This window comes from Balaenoptera acutorostrata, chromosome 6 (genome assembly GCF_949987535.1).
Source record: "Balaenoptera acutorostrata chromosome 6, mBalAcu1.1, whole genome shotgun sequence".
Classification (NCBI taxonomy): domain Eukaryota; kingdom Metazoa; phylum Chordata; class Mammalia; order Artiodactyla; family Balaenopteridae; genus Balaenoptera; species Balaenoptera acutorostrata.
Genome location: NC_080069.1, coordinates 118,031,223 through 118,057,006, shown reverse-complemented (window position 1 = coordinate 118,057,006; position 25,784 = coordinate 118,031,223). Strand labels below are relative to the sequence as shown.

The 25,784-nt window shown below is 48.5% G+C and overlaps 1 protein-coding gene across 3 annotated transcripts; it reads left to right on the top strand.

The window, feature by feature from the left end:
* The first annotated feature begins 8 nt into the window (after nt 1-8).
* TRUB2 (TruB pseudouridine synthase family member 2) lies at nt 9-25,402 on the top strand. Of its 3 annotated transcripts, XM_007194591.3 has the most exons (9): nt 9-263; nt 750-881; nt 2,689-2,763; nt 3,890-3,951; nt 5,072-5,153; nt 7,654-7,726; nt 8,248-8,384; nt 24,669-24,859; nt 25,301-25,402. In XM_007194591.3, the coding sequence occupies exons 1-9, from the start codon at nt 155-157 to the stop codon at nt 25,385-25,387; spliced, it is 948 nt and encodes a 315-aa protein (XP_007194653.1). In that variant the 5' UTR covers nt 9-154; the 3' UTR covers nt 25,388-25,402. The 3 variants fall into 3 exon arrangements, with proteins under 3 accessions (XP_007194653.1, XP_057403923.1, XP_007194652.1); XM_057547940.1 differs by lacking the exons at nt 24,669-24,859; nt 25,301-25,402 and adding an exon at nt 24,207-24,515; XM_007194590.3 differs by lacking the exons at nt 24,669-24,859; nt 25,301-25,402 and adding an exon at nt 9,635-10,700.
* The last annotated feature ends 382 nt before the right edge of the window (nt 25,403-25,784 follow it).

Genomic DNA, 25,784 nt, shown 5'->3' with positions numbered 1-25,784 from the left:
GAAGCACGTTTTCCCCGAGGACAATAAGACACGAACCTCTTCCGGCTGTGAAACATGGCGGCGCCCACTGGAAGGACCACATTTGGGAGCGGGACCGTAAGGCACTTCCGTCCGGGTTCAGCTCTTCCGCGAGCCCGGGACGCGGGCTTTAGGCATGGGGTTAGCCGGCCTGGCGCGGCTGCATGGGCTCTTCGCCGCCTACAAGCCCCCGGGGCTAAAGTGGAAGCATCTGCGCGATACCGTGGAGCTGCAGCTTTTGAAAGGTGAGTGCCTCGAGCGAGACCCACGATCCCGCTCCCATTTTCCCGGGAGGCCATCTCCGCTTCTGATCCTTGCTGCTAAATAAAGTCATGTGACCTAGTCGTCTGGGCAGAGCGGTTTCCTAATCGACTGTTCTATACACTCCTCGCCTTCCCCTGTGTTCAAATGGGTAAACAGACTCAGTATTGTCCGTTGTCATAAGTAGTTAGTAAGTACTAAAGTCAGGATTTGAACCCAAGTCTGTTTCTTAACTTCCGCTTTCAGAAGCAGAGTACTCTAAAACCTCTAAAACCCCTTGGACAGAAGTAGTCAGCGAGTTTACAGTATAACAAAAATAACAAGTATGATGTGTTGAGGACCTAGTCTGTACTAGGCGCTGTGTGGGCTTTCATCTGTCTTCTACATCTCCATACTTACCTGTCCCTCCACCCCCCACCCTCGGTGTTCAGACAGAATCGACAAGATGTTCTTTACTTGTGTGTGCTCAGGTCTCAATGCTGGGAAGCGTCCTGCCTCTGAACATCGTGTTCGCTTCCTGCTGGGCCCCATGGAAGGCAGTGAAGAGAAGGAGCTGACCCTCACAGCCACCAGTGTGCCCACCCTCATCGACCATCCGCTGGGTAAAGCACATTCAGGAAGGGGCCTGGGTGTCACTTCCCAGGAAATTCCTGCCCAGTGTCAGTGTCCTAGCCAGACCTCAGACTCCTTCTGTCCCAAACCAGTGTAGGGCCACAGTGGGGATGAAGTATTGGACCAGGGATTGGCAAAATTTCCTGGAAAGGGCCATAGTCAATATTTTAGGCTTTTCAGGCTCACCTCTGCCATTGTAGTGCGGAAGCAGCAGCTGTAGACGGTATGTAGAGCAATGAGCCTGACTGTGTTCCAATAAGACTTTACTGGTGGATGCTGATATTTGAATTTCATATAATTTCATATGTCATGAAAATTATCCTCTTGATTTTTTTGAACCATTGAAAATGTAAAAACCATTTTAATTTGTGGGCCATAAAAAAAAAACAGGCTTGAGGATTTGACTTGTGGACTATAGTTTGTTGACCTCTTTATTATTCTGGGACTCCAGGTAGGAATTGAGACCCTCAGGTAGAAGTCATAAGGAGGGAGTTTTGAGCTCCTGTGAAAGAGTGGTCTTTTTTTTTTTTTAATTTATTTTATTGAAGTACAGTTGATTTACAGTGTTGTGTTAATTTTTGCTGTATAGCAAAGTGATTCAGTTATACATATATGTACGTTCTTTTTCATATTTTTTTGCATTATGGTTTATCACAGGATATCGAATATAGTTCCCTGTGCTATACGGTAGAACCTTGTTGTTTACCCATTCTGTATATAATAGCTTGCATCTGCTAATCCCGAGCTCCCAATCCATCCCTCCCCCACTCCCCCTCACCCTCAGCAACCACAAGTCTGTTCTCTGTGTCTGTGAAGAGTGACTTTCTATAGTCAACAAAGCTGCCCAACAGTGAAACTAGTTCTGACAATGAGCCCCTGTCATTAGACATGATTAAAGCATGTGTTGGGGAGGCTCTATAGGAGGGCTAAGGAGCTTGACCAGGAACCTCTAAAACCCCTTGGAGAGAAGTAATCAGTGAGTTTACCGTATAACAACAATAACAAGTCTGATGTGTTGAGGACCTACTCTGTACGGGGTACTGTGTTAAGCTTTTCCCAAATACTACCCCACTGAATCCTGTGAGGTGGGTCCTAGTTCCATTTCACAAATGAGGAAACTGATGCTCAGTGTTGACTAACGTTAAGTCCTGTAGCCTGGATTCAGTAGGCTCTTAACCACCCCATACTGGTCTCCGAGGTTCCTCTTGATCTACAGAAGTGTAAAAGCATCTAACTCATTGCTGCATTCATTCTTTTTTTCTTTTTTTCCAGCTTTCTTGAGGTATAGCTGATATACAAAAAAACTGTACATACTTAATGTATACTAATTTGATGGGTCATTCATTCTTTTGGGAAATAGGTTATTTCCCGAGCAGTCAGTGAGTTCTGGGCTCTGGGGGCAGAACTGTGAACACACAGACCCAGGCCCTGCCTTAAGGAGCTCACAGCCTCCATTTTCTCCCTGGGAGAGTGGCCAGGACTCTCCTTCTACAGGAGCTGGATAGGGAACCCCCAGTCCTGATTCCAGTGTTCTGCCCAGTCCACTCAAAGCGTCTCACGGGGGGAATGGTGATGGACGGACTTCACAGGCCTCCTGGGTTGCCCTTTCTCTGGGCCCAGGAAACTGAAGAAGTGGTTTTGGGCCCCAAATTCCATGGTGAGGAAGCCTGAAAGTCCAGCCTGATGCTGGTTTGGGCTCCATGAGGCTCCATTCTAGGAATGAGGTCACCATGCAGCCCAAAGCCATCCTGGAGGCTGGATTCTTTGAGGAAAAGGACCTCGTTTGTTTCTTTCCAGTATGTGGACCAGCATTCACCAGCCTGAAGATTGGCATCGGGCACCGACTGGATGCCCAGGCGTCTGGGGTGCTTGGTAGGTGGTGTGGTGAGCCTGGGGTGCAATGATAGAGGCTTGGGAGAGGATTGGGGAGCTACCAGGAGCCCAGCCCATTTCTAACCTGACAGCCATTTCCCACTACTGCCTTGCTCCCCTGATTCCTGTCAAGTCTGATCCTCTGGAGAGGTGACTGGTGGGAAGGGGGAGGTCGTGATCGCCCACGTTTATCAAGTGATTACTGCCTGTGACGTGTGGTTTGAAACTCTTTGTGCACATGCATTCACCATAATAACCTTATTTGGTAGATACCATATGATTTTAGGAAGAAAGTAAGGCTCCAGGAGCATAGGTGACTCATGCTGGGTCATGTGGCTAGTGAATGTCCCTGGACCAGAGAGGGAAAACTGTCATCGCTTGCATGGGATAGCCAAGTGTGTGACCCTGGCCCCACTGGCTGGGCTCTGGATGTCGCTGGAGCTGGACACACAAAAAGCCCTGAGTCATGAGCCATCTGTGTCCCCAGGATCAGGCGGTGGCCACGTCCTCCATACACAACAGTCACAGCAACTTGTCTTGCTTCCTGGGACACAGGCAGGCGGATGTGATCTCATGCCCCCCTCCCTCCAGGAGTGAATGGGTGGTCATTCTTTCCTTCAGCCAGAGGGAGACACAGACCGGGGGAAAGGCAGGGAGTGGCCACAATGCCCCCATTTATTTGCCGGCTTCTTCCTTCGTGTACATTGCCTCGATCATCACAACACCCACAGGGACCAGACAGTATTTTTATCCCCATTTTACTGATGGGGAGCCTGAGACCCAAGGAGGTTAAAGGACATGCTTAGAGCCACCCCAGATGTGAATGTAGGTCTGTGTGACTGGGCCAGTGGTCTCTTACTTCTGAGTGCATCAGGACCCCAGGGAGCTTGCTAAGGATCCCTAGGCCCCCTCCCCAACACGAGTCAGAGTCAGTATATATGGGTGGGTCCCGGAAATCTGCATTTTCATATATGCACAGAGGAGCTCACTTGTTCCCTGTAGAAGAAGCTCTTCTTGCCCCCTTGCTGGCTTCCACAGCCTTGGAAGTGGGAGGGGGTGAGGGTTGGAGGACCCAGGGGAACAGGAAGGGGGAGCCAGGTGTGAGATCAGGCTGGGTGCCTTTCAGTGCTTGGCGTGGGACGTGGACGAAGTCTCCTCACCGACATGTACAACGCTCACCTCACCAAGGTACGGGGGCTGGGGACGGCCTGCTTATCCCTTGGCCCTTTCCCTGGGGGTCACTGGTACGATTCTGAAGCAGAGATGATTCCATGGGGAATACCCAGGCCATCAGCAAGCATTTGTTTTCGGGTCATGTACCAAGGGAGACTGTAACATCATAATGACAGCTGGCATTATCGCATGCTGGCTACTCTGTGCTGAGCACTGTATGCGGACTCCCTTGTGGATGCCTTACAGCGTCGCCGTAAAATGGGATCTATTGTTAACCCATTTTACAGATGAGAGAATGAGGCTCAGGAGACGACACTTACTCGGGGTCACACCGACTTTAAGGGGCAGAGCTGGGATTTGAATCTGGTTTTGTCTGACACCGTCTTGGTGTCAGGAAGCTTGCATCCATGCTGGGCTGTGGGGTCTGGCATCACGATCGTGTGCAGAGACGCCACATTAGAAGGCCCGTGTTTTTAGTGGTTAAGAGCACAGATTCTGCAGCCAAGTTTTCACTTCAAAACTCAGATTGTACCACTCTGCCAGTTCTGTCTCCTTGGGTGGATTACTTAACATCTGTGTGCCTCCGTTTCCTCATCTTTGAAATGGGAGTGGTCGTAGTACCTCCTCTGTACGGTTGCTTTGAATGTTTAATCAGTGACCATACGTAATGTGCTCAGCACAGCCACTGGCACGTGGTGGATGGTCAGTCGATGTCACTGTTGTCGTCCTCTATCATCGTCATTGCTGTTATTTGACGCAGAGGCAGGTAGCTGCACAGATCATATTTGGAGGGGAGAGAGAAGCTGACAGAGCATCCTGGGAGGGGCCTGGCATTCTGAGTTGTCAGGTTGGGCAGAAGTGGAGAGGTGTGGAGGCCCGGGGTGGTTGCAGGGTGGCTCGGGGCACCCCTTGCAGGCTGCTGATGCTTGCTGTCATAGGAGAGGAAGTCGGGTGTCCTTCCCCAGGGGCAGCTGAGCAGGGGCTGAGCACCTGACCTCCCTGAGGGGAGACCTGAGGGCCCCCCAGCCTCAGTCTAGCACCTCGGGGGCCTGAGCTGCTGGGCCACACCTCCGTCCTTGGCATGGCGGCTTAGAGCCGAGAGGCTGATCATACCTCCCCCTCCCTGTCCTCGCAGGACTACACAGTACACGGCCTCCTGGGCAAAGCCACAGATGACTTCTGTGAGGACGGGCGGCTGGTGGAGAAGACGACGTATGGTGAGAGCCCATGGGAGCCCAGGGCGGGCGGGAGGGGCAGTCGCGGCTACCTTTTCATTTGCTTCCTTTGATTCCTCACCCTGACGTGGGCTGTGAGGGCCCCCGCTCAGTTATTCTCAGACACACCAAGCCAGGGCTGGCTGTTGACGTGGACCTGTGATTCTGACTTCCAGGAATGCCCTGTGCTCCCCTGTGCTCTGCTTAAATGGTTTCAATGTACTGTCAGAAAAGTAATCAACTAATGATTAGTGATTATTTAATATCTGTCTCCCCACCAGAATGTCAACCATGAGAGCAGGAACTATGTAGTTCCACTCCTGTGGTCACACACAACACAGCGCCTGGGACATGGGAGGTGCTGTATTGATGGATGGATGGATGGATGGATGGATGGGTAGATGGGTGGGTGAATGGATGGATGGATGGGTGGGTGGGTGGATGCATGGGTGGGTGGATGGATGGCTTATTCTTCATTTCTCACTCTCCCCATGTTCTGAGACGTCCTGTATGATCTGTTGCATTTGCTTATTTGACGTTTTTTGAGCACCAACCACGTGCCAGGCACTGGGGGCAGGGGTCAGGGGCATATGATGAATCAGATGGGTCCCCAATCTTAGGCCTCACAGTCTAGCAGGGAGAGCAGACACACACCTCTGCATCTCCTGGAGAAGATTAAAAACGTGGCGAAGCAGTGCTGTCTATATATTTGTACTTGTATGTATGTGTCAACATCCAAAAAATGTCTAAAGACAACTACCAAGTTGACACTTCTGAGAGGGAGGAAGCCAGAATTTGGAGGAGGGGAGATGTTTGTTGGTGTTGATCTAAATTTTATTTTTTTTTAAAGAAGAGGAGCAAGTGTTATTTTTTATTATTATTATTAATTAATTAATTATTATTATTTTTTTATGGCTGTGTTGGGTCTTCGTTTCTGTGCAAGGGCTTTCTCTAGTTGTGGCGAGAGGGGGCCACTCTTCATCGCGGTGCGCGGGCCTTTCACTATCGCGGCCTCTCTTGTTGCGGAGCACAGGCTCCAGACATGCAGGCTCAGTAGTTGTGGCTCACGGGCCTAGTTGCTCCGCGGCATGTGGGATCCTCCCAGACCAGGGCTCGAACCCGTGTCCCCTGCATTGGCAGGCAGATTCTCAACCACTGCGCCACCAGGGAAGCCCCCTAAATTTTTTGAAGAAGATTCTTGTATCAATTATATAATTAAAAATAGGACTTCCCTGGTTGTGCAGTGGTTAAGAATCCGCCTGCCAATGCAGGGGACACGGGTTCAAGCCCTGGTTGGCGGGGCCTGGGTCCCCCCAAAATAATAATAATAATAACGTAAACACTAAAGAAAACTAAGTGCTGGGAAAGAGACCCAGGTGCAGAGTGGCAGGAGCCAGAAGGAAGAAGCCACGTGCTCCAAGAGGGGCTTCCTGGAGCAGGCGGCATTTGAGCTGGGCTATAAATGAGTGGGGAGGAGGCTGCAGCAGGCGCCTCCAGATAAGACAGCAGCATGAATGAGCCCAGACAGAAGGGATAAGAGGCCCAGGCCCTTCCCAGCTGGCCAGGCCTTAGTCACCACACCTGCTCCCAGAGCTCTGGCCTGTGGAGTCAGAAGTTGGTGGCTGCCCCAGCTGGCCTGCAGGCTCGGCCTCCCTGCAGTCCGTGGGCATCCCCCGGCTTTGCTGCTGCCTGCTCCACAGTCACTTGGTTGGACCAGCAGGCAGAGCCACTCCCACTTCTTGCCACCCATTTCTGCATTTGGACAGATGGCACCCTCCCTCCTGGTGTCCCTGGCCTGAAAAACCCCAGACTGGGGCTCAGGGGACCTGGCTTACAGTATGGGGCAAGGGACTTCCCTGGTGGTGCAGTGGTTGAGAATCCTCCTGCCAACGCAGGGGACACGGGTTCGATCCTTGGTCTGGGAAGATCCCACATGCCGCAGAGCAACTAAGCCCGTGCGCCACAACTACTGAGCCTGTGCTCTAGAGCCCGTGAGCCACAACTACTGAAGCCCGCGCGCCTAGAGCCTGTGCTCTGCAGCAAGAGAAGCCACCGCAATGAGAAGCCTGCACACTGCAACAAAGAGTAGCCCCCACTCACTGCAACTAGAGAAAGCCTACATGCAGCAACGAAGACCCAACACAGCCAAAAATAAATAAATAAAATAAATAAATTTATATATAAAAAAAAAGAATATGGGGCAAATCACATTACATCTTTGGAGCCTCATTTCCAGAAGAAGGTGTTCTTAACTTGGGGTGTGTGAGCCCCTTGAAAATGTCCTCAAAATGTTGAGTTCATGTGTATCTTTCTGAGAAGCGGGTCCAGAGCTTTCATAAGATTCTCAAAGGACTCTCAACCCCCTAAATGGGAACCCTGGGACCAGAGGATGCTCTGGGACCCCATCTAGGTTCCAAGGACAGGGCTGGTTTATGGGAAGGGAATTTGCCAGTTTGCCTCCTCAGTGGGCACCTGTGTGCTGACCATCCCCTGGCTTTTCCAGACCACGTGACCAGAGAGAAGCTGGAGCGAATCCTGGCCCTGATCCAAGGTTCTCATCAGAAGGCTCTGGTGATGTAAGTGAGGCCCGACCCACACCTCCCTGAAAGGGGACCCTCAAGGAAGTGCTGGAAGGGCAAGAAGTTGCCCACAGGGCTCCCTGTAGGCTCCGCCCACCTCTGGGGCAAATTCCAAAACCAGACGCAAGCACCCATTCCTTTCACAGCCTGCAGAAGTGTTTCTTTATGCTGGGTCTTGGGCCAGCCCCTGGGGAGACCAAGGGGAACAAGAGATCCCAGCTGGCCTCCTAGGGAGGATATGAGCTAAGGGAGAGGAGAGCTAGGGGTCCACACCATCACGGCACAGAACCAGGGGGCGGAAGTGGTCAACACAGGTATGACCGTTGAAGCCAGGGAGAGTGTGAGAGGGGGTCAGAGCCTGCAGTTAGGGATTGGAGGGGACAGAAGAAGCCTGTTGCAAAGGTGCCTAGAGGGGCAGGGAAGGTGGAAAGCGAATGAAGAGCTTCAGGAAAGGCATGAATAGGGCAGGGCCAGGGGTAGGCAGTCAGCTGCCCACTCTGGGCCCTCCGGATCCCCAGGTACTCCAACGTTGACCTACAGACCCAGGAGGCCTATGAGATGGCCGTGAGCGGCGTGATGCGGCCCACGAACAAGTCCCCGATGCTGATAACTGGCATCCGATGCCTCCAGTTTGCGCCTCCAGAGTTCCTCTTAGGTAAGTTGCTCCAGGAAGTTGGGGGCAGTGCCACGGGGCTCCTGGGTTTGGGGAGTCACTGTGGAAGGCCCTTGCAGAGGCCAGCATGTGTGAGCCCTAAGCTCTGCTGGCCAAGGCACCGGGGGCCGACTTCCTTCCTAGCCTAAGGCTGGACTTGGCTGATCACACAGCACACAGAACAAATGCTCTCCTATCTCCTGCCAAGTCCCCCTTTGAAGCCAGACCTTAACAAGCAGAGATTATATTTAGTGGCTCGTTTCCAGAGCCCAGTGTTTCAAGTCATCGAGCGGCATCAGACACCACTCTCCCCTCCCGGATCCCACCCAACTCAGAAACCCCACCACCACTTCTTTCTTTGTTTATCGTATTAACGAGGGCTCCTTGCTCCTTTTTTTTTTTTTTTAACAGCTTTATTGCAGTATAATTGCTTTACAATGGTGTGTTAGTTTTTGCTTTATAACAAAGTAAATCAGCTGTACATATACATATATCCCCGTATCTCCTCCCTCTTGTGTCTCCCTCCCACCCTCCCTATCCCACCCCTCTAGGTGGTCACAAAGCACTGAGCTGATCTCCCTGTGCTATCTTGCTCCCTTTCTTGAGTGCTGACCAAGACTCTCCCGATGCTAAGTGCCTTAGAGAAATTATCTCTTAGATTCCTCACAACCACTCATTTTACAGATGAGCAAACCAAGCCTTAGAGCAGCACTTTGCGAACTTTAACTCGCCCACAATCACCTGGGTGGGGTTCTTCTTCTTCTTTTTTTTCCCCCTGGCCATGCCACATGGCTTGCGGGATCTTAGTTCCCTGACCAGGGATTGACCCCAGGCCCTGGCAGTAAAAGCGCTGAGTCCTAACTGGTGGACCGCCAGAGAATTCCCAACCTGGGATTCTTCTTAAAAGGCAAATTCTAGGAATTCCCTGGTGGTCCAGTGGTTAGGACTCAGTGCTTTCACTGCCGGGGGCCACGGGTTCAATCCCTGGTTGGGGAATTAAGATCCCACAAGCTGCGAGACCAAAAAAAGGCAAATTATGACTCAGCAGGTCTGGGTGGGGCCTGAGATTCTGCATGTCTAACAAACTTTCAGGACCAACCCTGGGCTACACTTTGAAGAACAAAGCCCTAGAGAAGTAAGGTGTCTTGCTAAGGTTATTACACAGCCAGGAGGTCTCAAGGGGTGTGGATCTAGATCAGCGGACACCAGAGGCCGTGCTTCTGACCACCGCCTCTGTTGTGTGTCCCTGGCAGAGGTGCGGTGCGTGCATGAGACGCAGAAGCAGCTGCGAAGACTGGTGCACGAAATCGGCCTGGAACTGAAGAGCACCGCTGTCTGCACCCAGGTGCGGCGTACACGCGATGGTTTCTTCACCCTGGACGATGCCCTCCTAAGGACCCAGTGGGACCTACCCAGCATCCAGGATGCCATCCAGTCCGCAGCACCCCGAGTGGCAGCAGAGCTGGAGAAGAACTTGAGGCCGGGGCTGGGCACCCAGCAGCCCTCCAGTCCAGGCTGGCCCTGGGACTCCGAGGGGCCAAGCTCTGCCTTGGGGCTGGAGAGCCATGCGGGGCATTGAAAGGCCAGGCAGCTGGTGGAGCAGTGGGTGTATAAAGATAAGAATTGTTCATGAGCCAGAACTGATGACTGTGCAGAACGTGGGGGGGGCGGGGGGTGGGAGCTTTTTAACACGTGACAGAAAACCCTGAAGCTTTAAGAGAAAAGATCAACAAGGACTTCCCTGGTGGTCCAGTGGTTAGGACTTGGTGCTTTCGCTGCCGGGGCCCCGGGTTCAATCCCTGGTCAGGGAGCTAAGATCCTGCAAGCTGCATGGCATGGCCAAAAAAAAAAGATCAACAGACTTGGCCTAGTTAAAAAGAAAAAACTTCTGTACAGAGGAAAAGATGCTAAACGAATGACATTGATAAAAATATGTTATATATTTAAGAACTAATATCTATAATATATAAAGAGCTCTTATAAACAATAAGAAAAAGATGACAAGAAAAGATGGGTCAAATGACATGAATTGTGTGTTTATACAGCAAAAGAAATCCAAATGGCCAGTAAACCTGAAATGATGCTCAACCTCTCTAATAATGAAAGACATTCAGTTGAAAATGAGATGACTTTTCCTTGCCTTTCAAATAAATTAAGAAAAGATAACACCCAGTATTGGGGAGGATGTGAGAAGATGGGCAATCTGTACTGTTGGTAGGAATATACAACTGTGTAACCTTTTAGGAGTAATTTGGTAGTATGTATCAACATTTAAAATATTCCTGCCCGAGTGAAGTAAGTCAGAAAGAGAAAAACAAATACAGTATGCTAACACATATATACGGAATCTAAGGGGAAAAAAAAAAAAAAAAGGCCACGAAGAACCTAGTGGCAAGACGGGAATAAAGACACAGACCTACTAGAGAATGGACTTGAGGATATGGGGAGGGGGTGGGGTGAGATGTGACAGGGTAAGAGAGTGTCATGGACATATATACACTACCAAATGTAAAATAGATAACTAGTGGGAAGCAGCCGCATAGCACAGGGAGATCAGCTCGGTGCTTTGTGACCACCTAGAGGGGTGGGATGGGGAGGGTGGGAGGGAGGGAGATGCAAGAGGGAAGAGAAATGGGAACATATTGTATATGTATAACTGATTCACTTTGTTATAAAGCAGAAGCTAACACACTATTGTAAGGCAATTATACTTCAATAAAGATGTTAAAAAAAAAAAATTCCTGCCCTGGGGAATTCCCTGGTGGTCCAATGGTTAGAATTCAGCACTTTCACTGCCGTGGCCGGGGTTCAGTCCCTGGTCAGGGAACTAAGATCCCGCAAGCCTCACAGCGTGGCCAAAATAGAATAGAGCAAAATAAAATAAAATACTCCTGCCCTAACCAACAAGAACCTACTGTATAGCACCGGGAACTATACTCAATATTTTTAATAACCTATAAGGGAAAAGAATCCAAAAAAGGATATACATAACTGAATCACCTTGCTGTAGACCTGAAACTAACACCACATTGTAAATCAACTATAATAAACCAACAAACAAATACTCCTGCCCTATGACTTAGCAGGTACAGTTTCAGGAATCTGTCTTCTGGAGTAGGTTGCAGAATGTTTTAGGTACATAGGTGTTCATGGCTGCACTGTAATAGTAGCCAACAGGAAATGTAGGGACTTCCCTAGTGGTCCAGTGGCTAAGACTCCATGCTCCCAGTGCACGGGGCCCAGATTTGATCCCTGGTCAGGGAACTAGATACCACGTGCCACAACTAAGAGTTTGCGTGCCGCAGCTAAAAAGATCTGGCACGTGGCAATGAAGATCCCGAGTGCTGCAACTAAGATCTGGCGCAGCCAAATAAATAAATATTAAAAAAAAAAAACAGGAAATGTGATTACCATCCATCAGTAAGGGACTGGTTAAATAAATATGGCATGTGCAGGGTCAAAAGTCTCTATTCTTGGGACTTCCCTGGTGGTCCAGTGGTAAAGAATCCACCTTCCAATGCAGGGGATGCAGGTTCGATCCCTGGTCGGGGAACTAAGATTCCCACATGCTGTGGGGCAGCTAAGCCAGCGCGCCACAGCTGGAGAGCCTGCGTGCCACAAACCACAGGGCCCACACGCTCTGGAGCCCGTACACCACAACTAGAGAGAAACCCGAGAAGACCGTGCACCGTAACAAAAAGATCTCTCATCCCTCAACAAAGATCCCGTGCGCCACAACTAAGACCTGACACAGCCAAAAAAAAAAAAAAAAAAAAAAAAAAAAGGGAAAATAAATAAATAAATTTTTTTTAAACAATTCTTTATTTTTTTTTTTAATTAATTAATTAATTAATTTATTTATTTATTTTTGGCTGTGCTGGGTCTTCGGTTCGTGCGAGGGCTTTCTCTAGTTGCGGCAAGTGGGGGCCACTCTTCATCGCGGTGCGGGGACCGCTCTTCATCGCGGTGCGCGGGCCTTTCACTATCGCGGCCCCTCCCGTTGCGGCGCACAGGCTCCAGACGCGCAGGCTCAGCAGCTGTGGCTCACGGGCCCAGCTGCTCCGTGGCATGTGGGATCTTCCCAGACCAGGGCTCGAACCCGTGTCTCCTGCATTAGCAGGCAGATTCTCAACCACTGCGCCACCAGGGAAGCCCAATAAATATTTTTTAAAAATCTCATTCTCTTGGTTTTGGACACCTTGGCCTCGTGTGTCTTTTTTTTTTTTTTTGACTGCATGGCACGCGGGATCCTACTTCCCTAACCAGGGATCGAACCCACACGCCCTGCAGTGGGAGCACGGAGTCTTAACCACTGGACCGCCAGCGAAATTCCTTGGCATGATTGATTGTCTTTTAACCTCTTTCCATGTGGGTATTTCCCACTCAGAACACTTGGGCTAGAAGGAGCGAGTTCGCCTCTGGCCAGGGCTCTGATTTGTGCCCTGAAGGGGAGCACTGCCTGTCCCTTGTCCCTGCTGTCACCCTGGGAGAGGGGGCCCAGCCACTGAGGCTCCCTCACCTTCACTCGGGCAGCCCGCAGCTTGGAGCAGTGCCGAGCTGATGAGGCCTCAAAAGCTCAGCCCCCTCATGCGGAACAGAACAATGATTTCACCCACCTCATGAGGTTGTTGTGAGGACAAACGAAGTCATGGGCAGGTGCTTGTCATGTAAGAACTGCTCTCTACGTATGAGCTGTACCCTTGCTGTGGTTACTTTCTCCTGAACGGTGCCACCCAAGAGGGTGGTCACAGGTAGGGTCAGAGGCCTTCTCTCTGTCACCTCTTGTTTCTCTGGCATAAAAATGAGTTGGGAGCTGGGTCAGTACTGCCTCAGCTAGAAGATCAAGGTCAACAACAATAAGTCATGCTGCAAGTATGTACTCTTGATAGGATGTGATGAAAATGGCCCTTCACCTCTAGTCTTCCTCCCAACACCCCATAACCCCAATATAATCCTGGGAAGTACATCAGACAAATGCCGGTAGCGGGGCCTCCTACAAAATACCTGAGCCGTCCTCAGAACGGTCAAGGTCATCAGAAGCAGTGAAGTCTTAGAAACCACCATAGTCAAGGGGAGCCTGAAGAGACTTGACAACTGAATGTACTGTGGGATCCTGGAACAGAAAAAAAGGACTATAGGTAAAAACAAAAGGAAATCGAAAGAATCTCTGGACACTAGTTAAGAATATATCAGTATTGGTTCATTAATTGTAACAAATGTATCACACTAATCTGTTAATAATACGATAATATGGGAAACTTGGTGCTGAGTATGTGAGACTTCTCTGTACTGTCATCTCAATTTTTCTGCAAACTACTCTAAAAAGACAGTCTACTGGGGAAAAGAAAAAAGATCACCTGGAGAGATCTTTGAGAATCCAGTTTCTAGCCCCAACCCTCGGATTCTGACTCAGTAAGTCTGGAGTGGGGCCCAGAAATCTGCATTTCAGCAAGTCCCCAAGGAATCTGATACCAGGGCTTTAAAAAACTGGGCCCTCCAGAGGCCAATTAGGTGTTGTCATTCCCTTTGGGTCTTTTTTTTGTTTGTTTAAGATTTAATTTTTTAAAAATTTATTCTTGGCTGCGTTTGGGTCTTTGTTGCTGCACGTGGGCTTTCTCTAGTTGTGGTGAGCGGGGGCTACTCTTGTGGAATGCGGGCTTCTCATTGCGGTGGCTTCTCGTTGCGGAGCATGGGCTCTAGGCGTGTGGGCTTCAGTAGTTGTGGCACGCTGGCTCAGTAGTTATGGCTCTCGGGGTCTAGAGCGCAGGATCAGTAGTTGTGGTGCACGGGCTTAGTTGCTCTGCGGCATGTGGGATCTTCCTGGGCCAGGGCTTGAACCCGTGTCCCCTGCATTGGCAGGTGGATTCTCATCCACTGTGCCACCAGGGAAGTCCCCCTTCTGGTCTTCAAGAACAACTCTGATGGCTATTTGAGAGGCCATTTAAGAAGAGCAAACAACCATGAGTGGTGAGGCATGGTGCATTAGTTTACTAGTGCTGCCCTAACAAAGTGCCTCAAACTGAGTGGCTTATACAATGGAAATTTATTGACTCACAGCTCTGGAGCCTAGAAGTCTGAGGCTGTGAGAGAGAATCTGTTCCATGCCTCTCCTAGCTTCTCTGGTGCTTTGCCGGCAGTCTTTGGCATTCCTTGGCTTATAGAAGCATCACCCCAATCTCTGCATTCATGTTCACATGGCATTCTCCCTGTGTGCATGCCTGTGTCCAAGTTTCCCTCTTTTATAAGGACACGAGTCAGATTGGGGACCCACCCTATTCAATATTACTTCATCTTGACTAATTATAACTGCAGTGACCATAAATACATCCAAATAAGGTCACATTCCGTGGTACTAGGGATTAAGACTTTGACATGAGAATTTGTCAGGGACATGGCTCAACCCATAACAGATGGTTAAACATTCACCTGGGCTGCCCAGTGCTCCTCGGAGCACTACTGTCCTGTAGCCAGAAAACTCCCCCGAGTTCAGGGCAGGCCGCTTCCTCCCCTCCACTACCTCTGCTACGACCGCAGCGTTGGCCCCTCCACACCTGCTGCAGGTTGACTGGGGCACGTGTGATGCTGTGGTTGATAAATGCTCCCGCAGGAACCCCTCCATGGGAGCATTAGGGGCCAGGGCTGCTCACAGCTTTCTGCACTGCCAGCCCGTGGAAGCGGGGAGGGTGTAGGACCCCAGAGGGTCTAGAGGGTGGCTACCCGGGTCAAGTAATCTAGCTGTCCCCTCCAGGTCCTCTGCAAGCAGCTCCTCTTCCATTGTCCAAATAAGAACTTAAACTTTTTATTTGATTGCACTGTATGTAAGAAGTATATCTGAATTTCATTCTGCAATCTACAAAGTTTGGGTTGGTCTTCGATTATAAAGCTAAGTTTCAGGAGTCCATTGAGAGATGGGCTTTGTCTACTTCACTCACCTGAGCCCTGCCATGGGTTTCTAGGACAGGATGTGTCTTAGCGTTCTTCAGAGAAACAGAACCAGTAGGATGTGTATGATATAGATTTATTTTAAGGAATTGGTTCATGTGATTGTAGAGATTGGCAGGTCCAAGATCTGCCAATTTTGGGTAGGGCAATCTGCTGGGTAGGGCAGCTGGCTGAAGACCCAGGGAAGAGGTGATGTTGCAGCTCGAGTCCCAGGACAGTCTTTTTTTTTTTTTTAATTAATTAACTTATTTATTTATTATTGGCTGCGTTGGGTCTTCGTTGCTGTGCGCGGGCTTTCTCTAGTTGTGGTGAGCAGGGGCTACTCTTCGTTGCGGTGCATGGGCTTCTCGTTGCAGTGGCTTCTCTTGTTGCGGAGCATGGGCTCTAGGCGTGTGGGCTTCAGTAGTTGTGGCGCATGGGCTTAGTTACTCTGCAGCATGTGGGATCTTCCCAGACCAGGGCTCGAACCTATATCCCCTGCATTAGCAGGCAGATTCTTAACCACTGCACCACGAGGGAAGTCCCTCAGGACAGTCTTGAGACAGAATTTCCTCTTCTTCTCTGGACCTCTGGGCTTTTTCCTCTGAAGGCCTTCAACTGATTGATGAGGCCTACCTGCACTGTGGAGGGTAATCTGGTAAATCTACTGATTTAAATGCTAATCTCATCTTGAAAATACCTTCACAGCAACATCTAGACTGGTGTTTGACCAAATATCTGAGTGACTACTGTGGCTCAGCCAACTTGACACATAAACTTAGTCCCCACAGGATGTATCTCTCTTTTTCATTTAGGAACATGACACCTGCTCCCCATGCTAACTGAAATGGTCCAAGGGGTGCTGTGGGATTGACCACTGGGTTTGAATCCCAGCCCTTCCCTTTCCTCAGGATGCGAACTGGACAAGTGACTTCATGTTGGACACTTCTTACTTGAGTCTTAGTTTCCTTACCTGTCAGATGGAAGTGGTGACCAATAGAGCCTGTCTCATACAGGGACCAGACAAGCCCAAGGTCACAGGGCAAAGGCTTACAGAGAGCTTGCTCTGTGCCAGGCCCTGAGCTAAGAGTGGTTAACATACCTGATCTCATTTAATCCTCAAATGGGCCTAGAGTTTAGGCACTATGACTATCCCTGTTTTACAGATGAGGAAACTGAGGCATGAAGAGGGCAAATGACAAGCCAAAGGACACCTAACAAGGGAGTCCAGAGCCAGGGTTCACATCTATGCTGTCCAGAGTCAGCATTCCTAACCACTACACCATCCTGCCTCTCTGCTGCAGCTATTGCTGCTTTTGTGGTGGTGGTTTACGAACCTAGTCCCGGACCTGGCACATAGTAGGTGCTTAGTAAATATTTGTTGAAGGAACCAAATACCTATTGTGATATTGGGATGTAATAAGAAATATACTTTTTGGTCTTTGTACCCAGCTCCCAGTCAGAGCTCCTAAAATCCTTGTAATTTCCTAAGTGATAAAGGTAAAAAGCATCTTTTGTTGTATATTTTGTCCCCAGTTCCTGAAAGAGCTCCAGAAGGGGAAAGGAGCAAGTGTCTTTTGTTATTCATAACAAGCCCCTTTCAACCACACCTGCCTACTTAATAGAAGCTCCATAAAAAACCTAAAGGATGGGATTTGGAGAGCTTCTGGGTTAGCAAACACATCTAGGTGCTGGGAGGGTGGTACACCCAGAGAGGGCGTGGAAGCCCAGCACCCCTTCCCACATACCTTGTCCTCTGCACCTTCACCATTTCGCTGTTCTTGAGTTGTATCCTTTATAATAAGCTGGCGAATGTAAGTAAGTGTTTCTCTGAGTTCTGTGTGCTATTCAAGCAAATTATCAAACTTGAGGAGGGGGTCATGAGAACTCCCGATTTATATATATATATATATATATATATATATATAGCCAGTCTGTCAGCAATGTTCCAGGTGACAACCTGTGACGTGTGATCAGTGTCCGAAATGGAGGCAGTCTTGTGGGACTGAGCCCTTGACCTGCATGGTGTGTGTGAATTCCAGGCAGTTAGTGTCAGAACTGAGTTAAACTGTAGGTCACCCAGTCCTGTCCACCAAAAATTAGAGAATTGCTTGGTGTGGAAAACCCTACACATCTGGTGTCAGAAGTACTGTGTACAGAAAGGAAACAGGAGTTTTTCTTTTTACTTGTATATGTGTTCAGTATATACATGTTGAATGAATAAATAACCCAAGTGGTTAATTTTTTAACAAAGTGGAATTACAATATACACAGTTATCACAACTGGCTTCTTTCATTTAACAGTAGAGTGTGGCCCTTTCTTCCTGTCTGTCCATCAGGTATGAGTGTTCTTTCCTCCAGACCCCCTGGGGGTGCCCAGCGACACAGGCTGTCTCGGAGGAAGGGCCTGACCTCTGCCCCTCCTTGGGCTGTTCCTTCCCATTGTGCAAATTGTGCCTCCAGGATGGGGTGGCTTTCCCAAAGGCCTGGGTTTCAGCCAGTTTATTCAACATTTACTCAACAAATATTCACTTAGTGCCCACTATTTGCCAGGTCCTGGTGTAGGCATCAGGAGTACATCAGTAAACAAGACAGCCCAAATACCATGTGGGGAAAGGGAAGTTGGCAATGTTAACGAGGGCTGCCTGAGAAACAGTCATTTGAATAAAGAGCTGAAGGAGGTGAAGCACTGAGCCAGGAAATTATCTGGAGGTAGAAGCCTTTGAAGCCAAGGGAACAGCCAGTGCAGTTCAAAAGGTATCCAATGTATTAGGGGACAATAATGGCCCACGTGGAGATGTGGTGTCCACTGATACACTTGACTGCCTGTCAGTGAGAATCATCCTGAGGCCTTCACACCTGAGGTGAGTGTCCCACATTCTCAGAAACTGTGGCCTTGATCCTTTGTATCAGAATCGCCCTGAGTCAGCGACCACTGTGTGGCCAGGACCCTGGACAGAAGATCTGAACCTCGGTTTCGTTGTCTATGTGTTTTTTTGTTTTTTTAAATTAATTTATCTTTTATTTATTTATTTTTGGCTGTGTTGGGTCTTCATTGCTGTGTGCAGACTTCCTCTAGTTGCAGCAAGTGGGGGCTACTCTTTGTTGCGGTGCGCAGGCTTCTCATTGTGGTGGCTTCTCTTGTTGCGGAGCACGGGCTCTGGGCACGCGGGCTTCAGCAGTTGTGGCTCATGGGCTCTAGAGCGCAGGCTCAGTAGTTGTGGCACATGGGCTTAGTTGCTCTGCAGCATGTGGGATCTTCCTGGACCAGGGGTCAAACCCATGTCCCCTGCATTGGCAGGCAGATTCTTAACCACTGCACCACCAGGGAAGTCCTATGTGTTTTATTTAACCTCACAGGGTTAAGAGCCGGCATGAACAGTGTTTGTTCCTTCAAAGGGACCCCAACTCTGAGGGCCTTTCCTCTGGCATTTACACCAGTGACTTCTACAGAAGGTAAGAAGTGGCTGGTCACACTGTTTTTCTTAAAGGCCGGACTGATGCCATCATTGTAAATTGTTTCCAGGGCCCAGGGGCCAGCCCAGGGCCTGGGTGGGTTTGGCAGTCTGCAGGCCAGGTGACCTGAAGGGACAATGATGATACTGATATTAATAATAGCAGCTATCGGGCTTCCCTGGTGGCGCAGTGGTTGAGAGTCTGCCTGCTAATGCAGGGGACACGGGTTCGAGCCCTGGTCTGGGGGGATCCCACATGCCGCGGAGCTACTAGGCCCGTGAGCCTGCGCGTCTGGAGCCTGTGCTCTGCAACAAGAGAGGCCGCGATAGTGAGAGGCCCACGCGCCGCGATGAGGAGTGGCCCCCGGTTGCCGCAACTGGAGAAAGCCCTCGCACAGAAATGGAGACCCAACACAGCCAAAAAATAAATAAATAAAATAAAAAAAAAAAAAGAAAAAAAAAAAAGAAAAAAAAAATAATAGCAGCTATCACTTACTGAGGGCTTCTGATGTGTGGTCTCTGTGCTAAGATCTTTACACGCACTATCTCACCTAGTATGGAAGTTATGATGATTATCTCCACTTTATGGGTGAGGAAAGCTGCTAGGGAGGGAGGGACATCCTGTCTAGCAGAGCATCTGTGTCTCAATAGGACCCTGCCTCCACACCCCCATTTCCGAGCAGGTAGTTGCTCAAGACGTCAGTTTAACCTGCATGCCTCCTGCATCTCTATATTGTATTCCACGCAAATGGAAATCAAAAGAAAGCCGAAGTAGCAATACTTATATCAGACAAAATAGACTTTAAAATAAAGACTGTTACAAGAGACAAAGAAGGACACCACATAATGATCAAGGGATCAATCCAAGAAGAAGATATAACAATTGTAAATAAGTATGCACCCAACATACGAACACCTCAATATGTAAGGCAAATATTAACAGACATAAAAGGAGAAATCAACAGTAACAGGATAATAGTAGGGGAACTTAACACCCCACTTATATCAATGGACAGATCATCGAGACAGAAAATCAATAAGGAAACACAGGCCTTAAATAACACATTAGACCAAATAGACTTAATTGATATATATAGAGGAGTCCATCCAAAAGCAGCAGAATATACATTCTTTTCGAGTACACATGAAACATTCTCCGGGATAGATCACATGCTAGGCCACAAAACAAGCCTCAGCAAATTTAAGAAAATTGAAATCATATCAAGTATCTTTTCTGACCATACTGGCATGAGACTAGAAATAAACTATAAGAAAAAAACTGCAAAAAACAAAAACACATGGAGGCTAAACAATATTCTACTAAACAACCAATGGATCACTGAAGAAATCAAAGAGGAAATTAAAAAAAATACCTAAAGACAAATGAAAATAAAAACACAATGATCCGAAACCTATGGGACACAGGAAAAGTAGTCCTAAGAGGGAAGTTTATAGTGATACAAGCTTACCTCAGGAAACAAGAAAAATCTCAAATAAACAACCTAACCTTACACCTAGAGGAACTAGAGAAAGAAGAATAAGCAGAACACAAAGTTAGTAGAAGGAGAGAAATCATAAAGATCAGAGCAGAAATAAAAGAAATAGAGAGTAAAATAAAAAATAGAAAAGATCAATAAAACTAAAAGCTGGTTCTTTGAAAAAATAAACAAAATTGACAAACCTTTAGCCAGCCTCATCCAGAGCCCCTGCTCTTAATCTCTTTTTAACCATGACCTCCCTATCTTGACCTTGGCCCAATTTAGGCCCAACCCAACTCTACCCTTGGTGTGTCTCAATTTTCCTATTGAGACCTAGGAACCTGGGGAGATATGCATGATTCAATCCCATCTAAGAGGTGTGGCCCTGTTAGATAGGAAGGATATGGAAATACATATTTTTGCAAGTAGAAAGTACAGGATATAATCAAGCAATAATTGGATCAGCTGGATCCAATTCAATGGTGAGGAAACCTGGGTGGGGCAGAGGGTGTTTGCAAATCTCCATTAGTTGGAAATATTAGGTAACTGGACCCAGGATACATGGGCCATCCCACCACCCCATTCGGATTTCTTATTGGCAAAGAGATTATAAAAGAGGACTCATTGTGGTCTATCATGATCTTGGGATTTCAGGGAGCAGAGGAACCCTGAGTCATGGCCAAAATATTCAGTCAATATGCAGCCCCAGTCTGCCAGAAAAACCACCCCAAATCCCTTGTTTTCCTTAGTAGATGTCTTCAACCCGGAGAGTACTTAACAACAATTGTTAAATTGTACCAAGTGTATAAGCAACATGAGATTTGGAAACTGAGCTTTTAAATTTAAGTTAAACTATTGAGTTTCTTTTTTAAAAAATAATTTTATTTATTTATTTATTTTTGGCTGCATTGGGTCTTCGTCATTGGGTCTTCGTTGCTGCACATGGGCTTTCTCTAGTGGCAGCTAGTGGGGGCTACTCTTCATTGCAGTGCGTGAGCTTCTCATTGTGGTGGCTTCTCTTTTGCAGAGCTTGGGCTCTAGGCGTGCGGGCTTCAGTAGTTGTGGCTCGCGGGCTCTAGAGCGCAGGCTCAGTAGTTGTGGCACGCGGGCTTAGTTGCTCCGCGGCATGTGGGATCTTCCCGGAACAGGGATCAAACCCATGTCCCCTGCATTGGCAGGCGGATTCTTATCCACTGCGCCACCAGGGAAGTCCCTTGAGTTTCTTATTTCAAGAAATAGACTGTTTTTGAAGACAAAGAACGTGCAAAATAGTCCTTACTGTGCACAGAGTGGGCTCTCAAGAACATCAACTTCATTGACAAACCCACTGGCCTCCACACTGGCCAGTCACCTGCTGGGGTAACATAGGGTGGCCCAGGGAGGAGGGATGCAACCCCAGGCTTTGGTGGCGGAAGGGCCTGCGTGTGAACCCCAACTTGCCCTGTTTACCGACTGGGTGATTTGATCTCTGTGAGACCAGTCTACCTATCTGTCAAATGGGGATGAAAATGACACCCACATTCCCCAACTCAGCCCTCCCCCAGGTATTAATTGCGTTCTTCTGTGGGCCAGCCATTGCTCTGGCATGGCGAACTTGGTGTGGAAGTGATGCTGAAAACTCGGCCTCTGTGCACCAGGTGCCAAATTGAATCTTGGAGACACAGTTCTGGGTGAAGTAGAAAAGAATATCTTTACTGCTTTGCCAGGCAAACGGGGACACAGCAGGCTTGTGCCCCTCAAAACTGCGTGTCCCAACCCGGGAGGATTTGGTGAGGAGTTTTATATCAGTGGTTCAAGGGTGGAGTTGCTAATAAGGGTGTGTGCAGGGCCTGCACTCCTTTAATCTGGCCTCAGATAGTCTCCTGATGAGCATCTCTGGTTCCTTTAATATGGCTTAGGTGGTCTCCTCCCTTGTCTCTGCATCCCCTCCCTTCCCTGATTAGCAGCTGTTCACATCTGCTCTTTGGAACTCAGGGAAGGTCATGGAGGCTGGAGTCTATTCCCTACAAACAAGAAACAGGGGACACAGAAAGGCTTCTGTGCCCAGGAGCCCCTCAGGGTCCTGCTCAGTTTCAGAAGGACAGATAAGGTCCTTGGTCTCATGGAGTGTACATTGTAGGAGGAGCAGGCAAGAAAATAATGGGAGAGACTATCCTTTGGAAGGAAATCAAACAGGGTGAGTGAAGTGGAGACAGGGGAGCTACTTTAGGCCAGGCATCCAGGAGGGCCTCTCTGAGGTGGTGACATATAAGCTGGGACCTGGAGGCCAGAGGAGCAACTGCTGCAGACATCTGGGGGCAGAGCTTTCTAGACAGAGGAACACAGATACTAAGCCCTAAGTGGGCAAAGGGGAGAAGGCTGAGGATGGAGAAGGGGGGAGGGCAGATACTCCGTGAGGCCGTGGGGCCCCAGTGAGGAGTTGGACCCTGGTTTTGAAACCACACAACTCAGATTGGGACTTGAACCCACGTGCCAGGACTCGAACCCAGCCAGAATGCAGATTGGGACTTGAACCAATAGTCTTTTAATTGAGATCACACACCTGGAATGCTATTGATACTTTCAAGTTCACTGTTTTTGGCACCTAGTTCTAGACAAGTGCATGCAGCTGCCTAACCACTGCTACCACAATCAGGATACAGTCAGGTCCATCACCCCCAAAAGTCCCTCATGCTACCCCTTTGCCGTTGACCCCTCCCCCCTCCCCAGCCCCTGGCAACGTCTGTTGTTCCTATCATTTTTCATTTCCAGGATTTCATATGAATGGAATGAGACAGTATGTAAACTTTCAAGACTGGCTTCTTTCAGCATCGTGCATCTGAGACTCATCCACGTTGGATACCTCAGTAGTTCATTCCTTTTTGATCCTGTGTAGCATTCCACTGCATGGATATACCACACTTTGTTTATCCTTTTACTAGTTGAAGAGCTTCTTGGCTGTATTTAGAGATTGTGAATAAAGCTGGATAGTGCTTTCTTCTTTGATACATGTTGTTCCTCCTAGTTTCACTGAGAATATCAAAGCAATTGGAAGAAGACTTGCATAAGCTCCCTCTACCGCATCCTGGTCCATAAAATCTGTAACTAAGGATAAACTTGGGGCTGCTACCCACGGCCAAGCCTCCACTTGTACATGAGATCCCACCTTCTTTCCTGACCCAAGGTCATTACCCCAGCAATTCTCTCCTCTCTTTTGCTTCATCAATTTCCTCCTTTCTATTTGATCATTTCCACCACAATACAAACATGCTATTTAATCTCCTATCTTAAAAGCAAACAAACAGAAAACAGCATGGCAGGTCCTCAAAAAATTAAACATAGAATTACCGTATGATGCAGCGATTCCATTTCTGGGTCTATACCCAGAGGAATTGAAAGCAGACTCAAACAGATGTTTGTGTACCCATGTTCAGAGTAACATTATTCACAGTAGCCAAAAGGTGGAAATAATCCAAGTGTCCATCGATAGATGAATGGATGAGCAAGATGTGGTCTATCCACACAACAGAATATTATTCAAACACTAAAAAGGAAGGAGTTCCTGACACCTACTACAACATGGTTGAACGTTAAAGACATTATGCTAAGTGAAATAAGCCAGTCACAGGAAGACAAATACTGTGTGATTCCATTTATATGAGTTACTTAGAGTAGTCAAATTCACTGGGACGGAAAATAGAATGGTGGTCACCAGGGGCTGGGGAGTGGGGAGTTAATATTTAATGTGTACAGAATTTCAGTTTTGCAAGGCAGAAAGAGATATAGAGATAGATAGTGGCGATGGTTGCACAACAATGTGAATGTACTTAATGCCACCAAATTGTACACTTAATGATGCTTAAAATGGTAAATTTTATGTGTATTTTATGTATATTTTACCCCGAAAAAAGCTCCAAACAGAAAAACAAGCATACTCTTTCTTGACCTTCCATCTCTCACCAGTTACTGCATTTCTCTGCCTCCTTTAAAAGTAAAACTCCGGGCTTCCCTGGTTGCGCAGTGGTTGAGAATCCATCTGCCAATGCAGGGGACACAGGTTCAAGTCCTGGTCCGGGAAGGTCCCACGTGCTGTGGAGCAGCTGAGCCCGTGTGCCACTACTACTGAGACCGCGCTCTAGAGCCCACAAGCCACAACTACTGAGCCCGCGTGCTGCAACTACTGAAGCCCACGTGCCTAGAGCCCGTGCTCCGAGAGGCTACCACAGTGAGAAGCCCACGCACCGCAACAAAGAGTGGCCCCCACTCTCTGCAACTAGAGAAAGCCCGCGCGCAGCAACAAAGACCCAACGCAGCCAAAATTAAATAAATAAATTTATTTTTTAAAAAAAGAGTAAAGCTCCTGGAAAGATTGTCTCTAGTCGCTGCCCCCAGTTCTCACCACATGCTCCCTGGAACCCACTCTAATCAGACATTCACTCTCCACTGCTTTTCAGAAACCTCTCTTGCCAAGATCAAGGACGACCTCCTCCTCTTTAAATCCAGCGGCTCCTTCTCAGCAGGGTCTGCCACAGCCAGTCACTGCCTCCTTCTGGAACAGTCTCTTTCTTCCTCCCTGGCTCCTTCTCAGCCTCTCTGCTGGAGCCCCTCCTCCCCTGCTCTCCTCCACGGTGCCCACAAGCTCCAGGTAGCTCTTCTCTTGGCCCACACCCACTCCTTGAGGATGTCAGTCTGAAATCACATGGCTTGAATCCCATCAATCTGTCATGCTGCTGGTGCCCACATTTATGTTACCTCTCACTGGACCTTTCCCATGAACTCCATTCCTAAATATCTGTTCTTTAACATTTCCACTTCCATGTTGAGCCGGCATCTCAAACCTAACAGATCCCCAGACTGACTCCTTATCTTCCCCTGCACCCTGCTCTGCCCCAGAATTCCTCACTCCAGTAACTCACAGTTCCACCCTTCCACTCGCTTAGGCCAAAATCCTAAAAGCCCCCTTTTCCTCACACCCCATATTTAACCCATCAGCAAATCCTGCTGGCTCTACTGTCAAAATACTGTTGTTTCCAGAATCTGACCCCTTCCTTCCCCCCTCCCTCCCTCCCTCCCTCTCTTTCTTTAGTTCCCCATCTGGGATCGAACCCGTGCCCCCTGCAGTGGAAGCATGGAGTCTCAACCACTGGACCGCCAGGGAAGTCCCAGAATCTGACCATTCACCTCCGTCCACCCTTCTACCCCCTCATTTTGCTGTACACCTGAAATATTGTAAATCAACTATACTTCAGTTTAAAAAATGCTATTTATAAAATTTAAAAAAATATATGTATTCGGCAGGGAGGGGAGGGGAGGGAGGCCCAAATTTTATGAGCTTCGGGTCCCAACCCTTTTTGGCGTCGTGGCGTGCAGGATCTTAGTTCCCCAACCAGGGATCAAACCCGTGCCCCCTGCCGTGGAAGCATGGAGTCTTAACCACTGGACCGCCAGGGAAGTCCCTGGGTCCCAACCCTTTTTCATAAGTGCCAGCACTTACCACCATCTGAAGAATGATTTATTTTTTATTTGCTTTATTGTCTGTCTCCCCCACCTTAGATGAATGAATATCAATA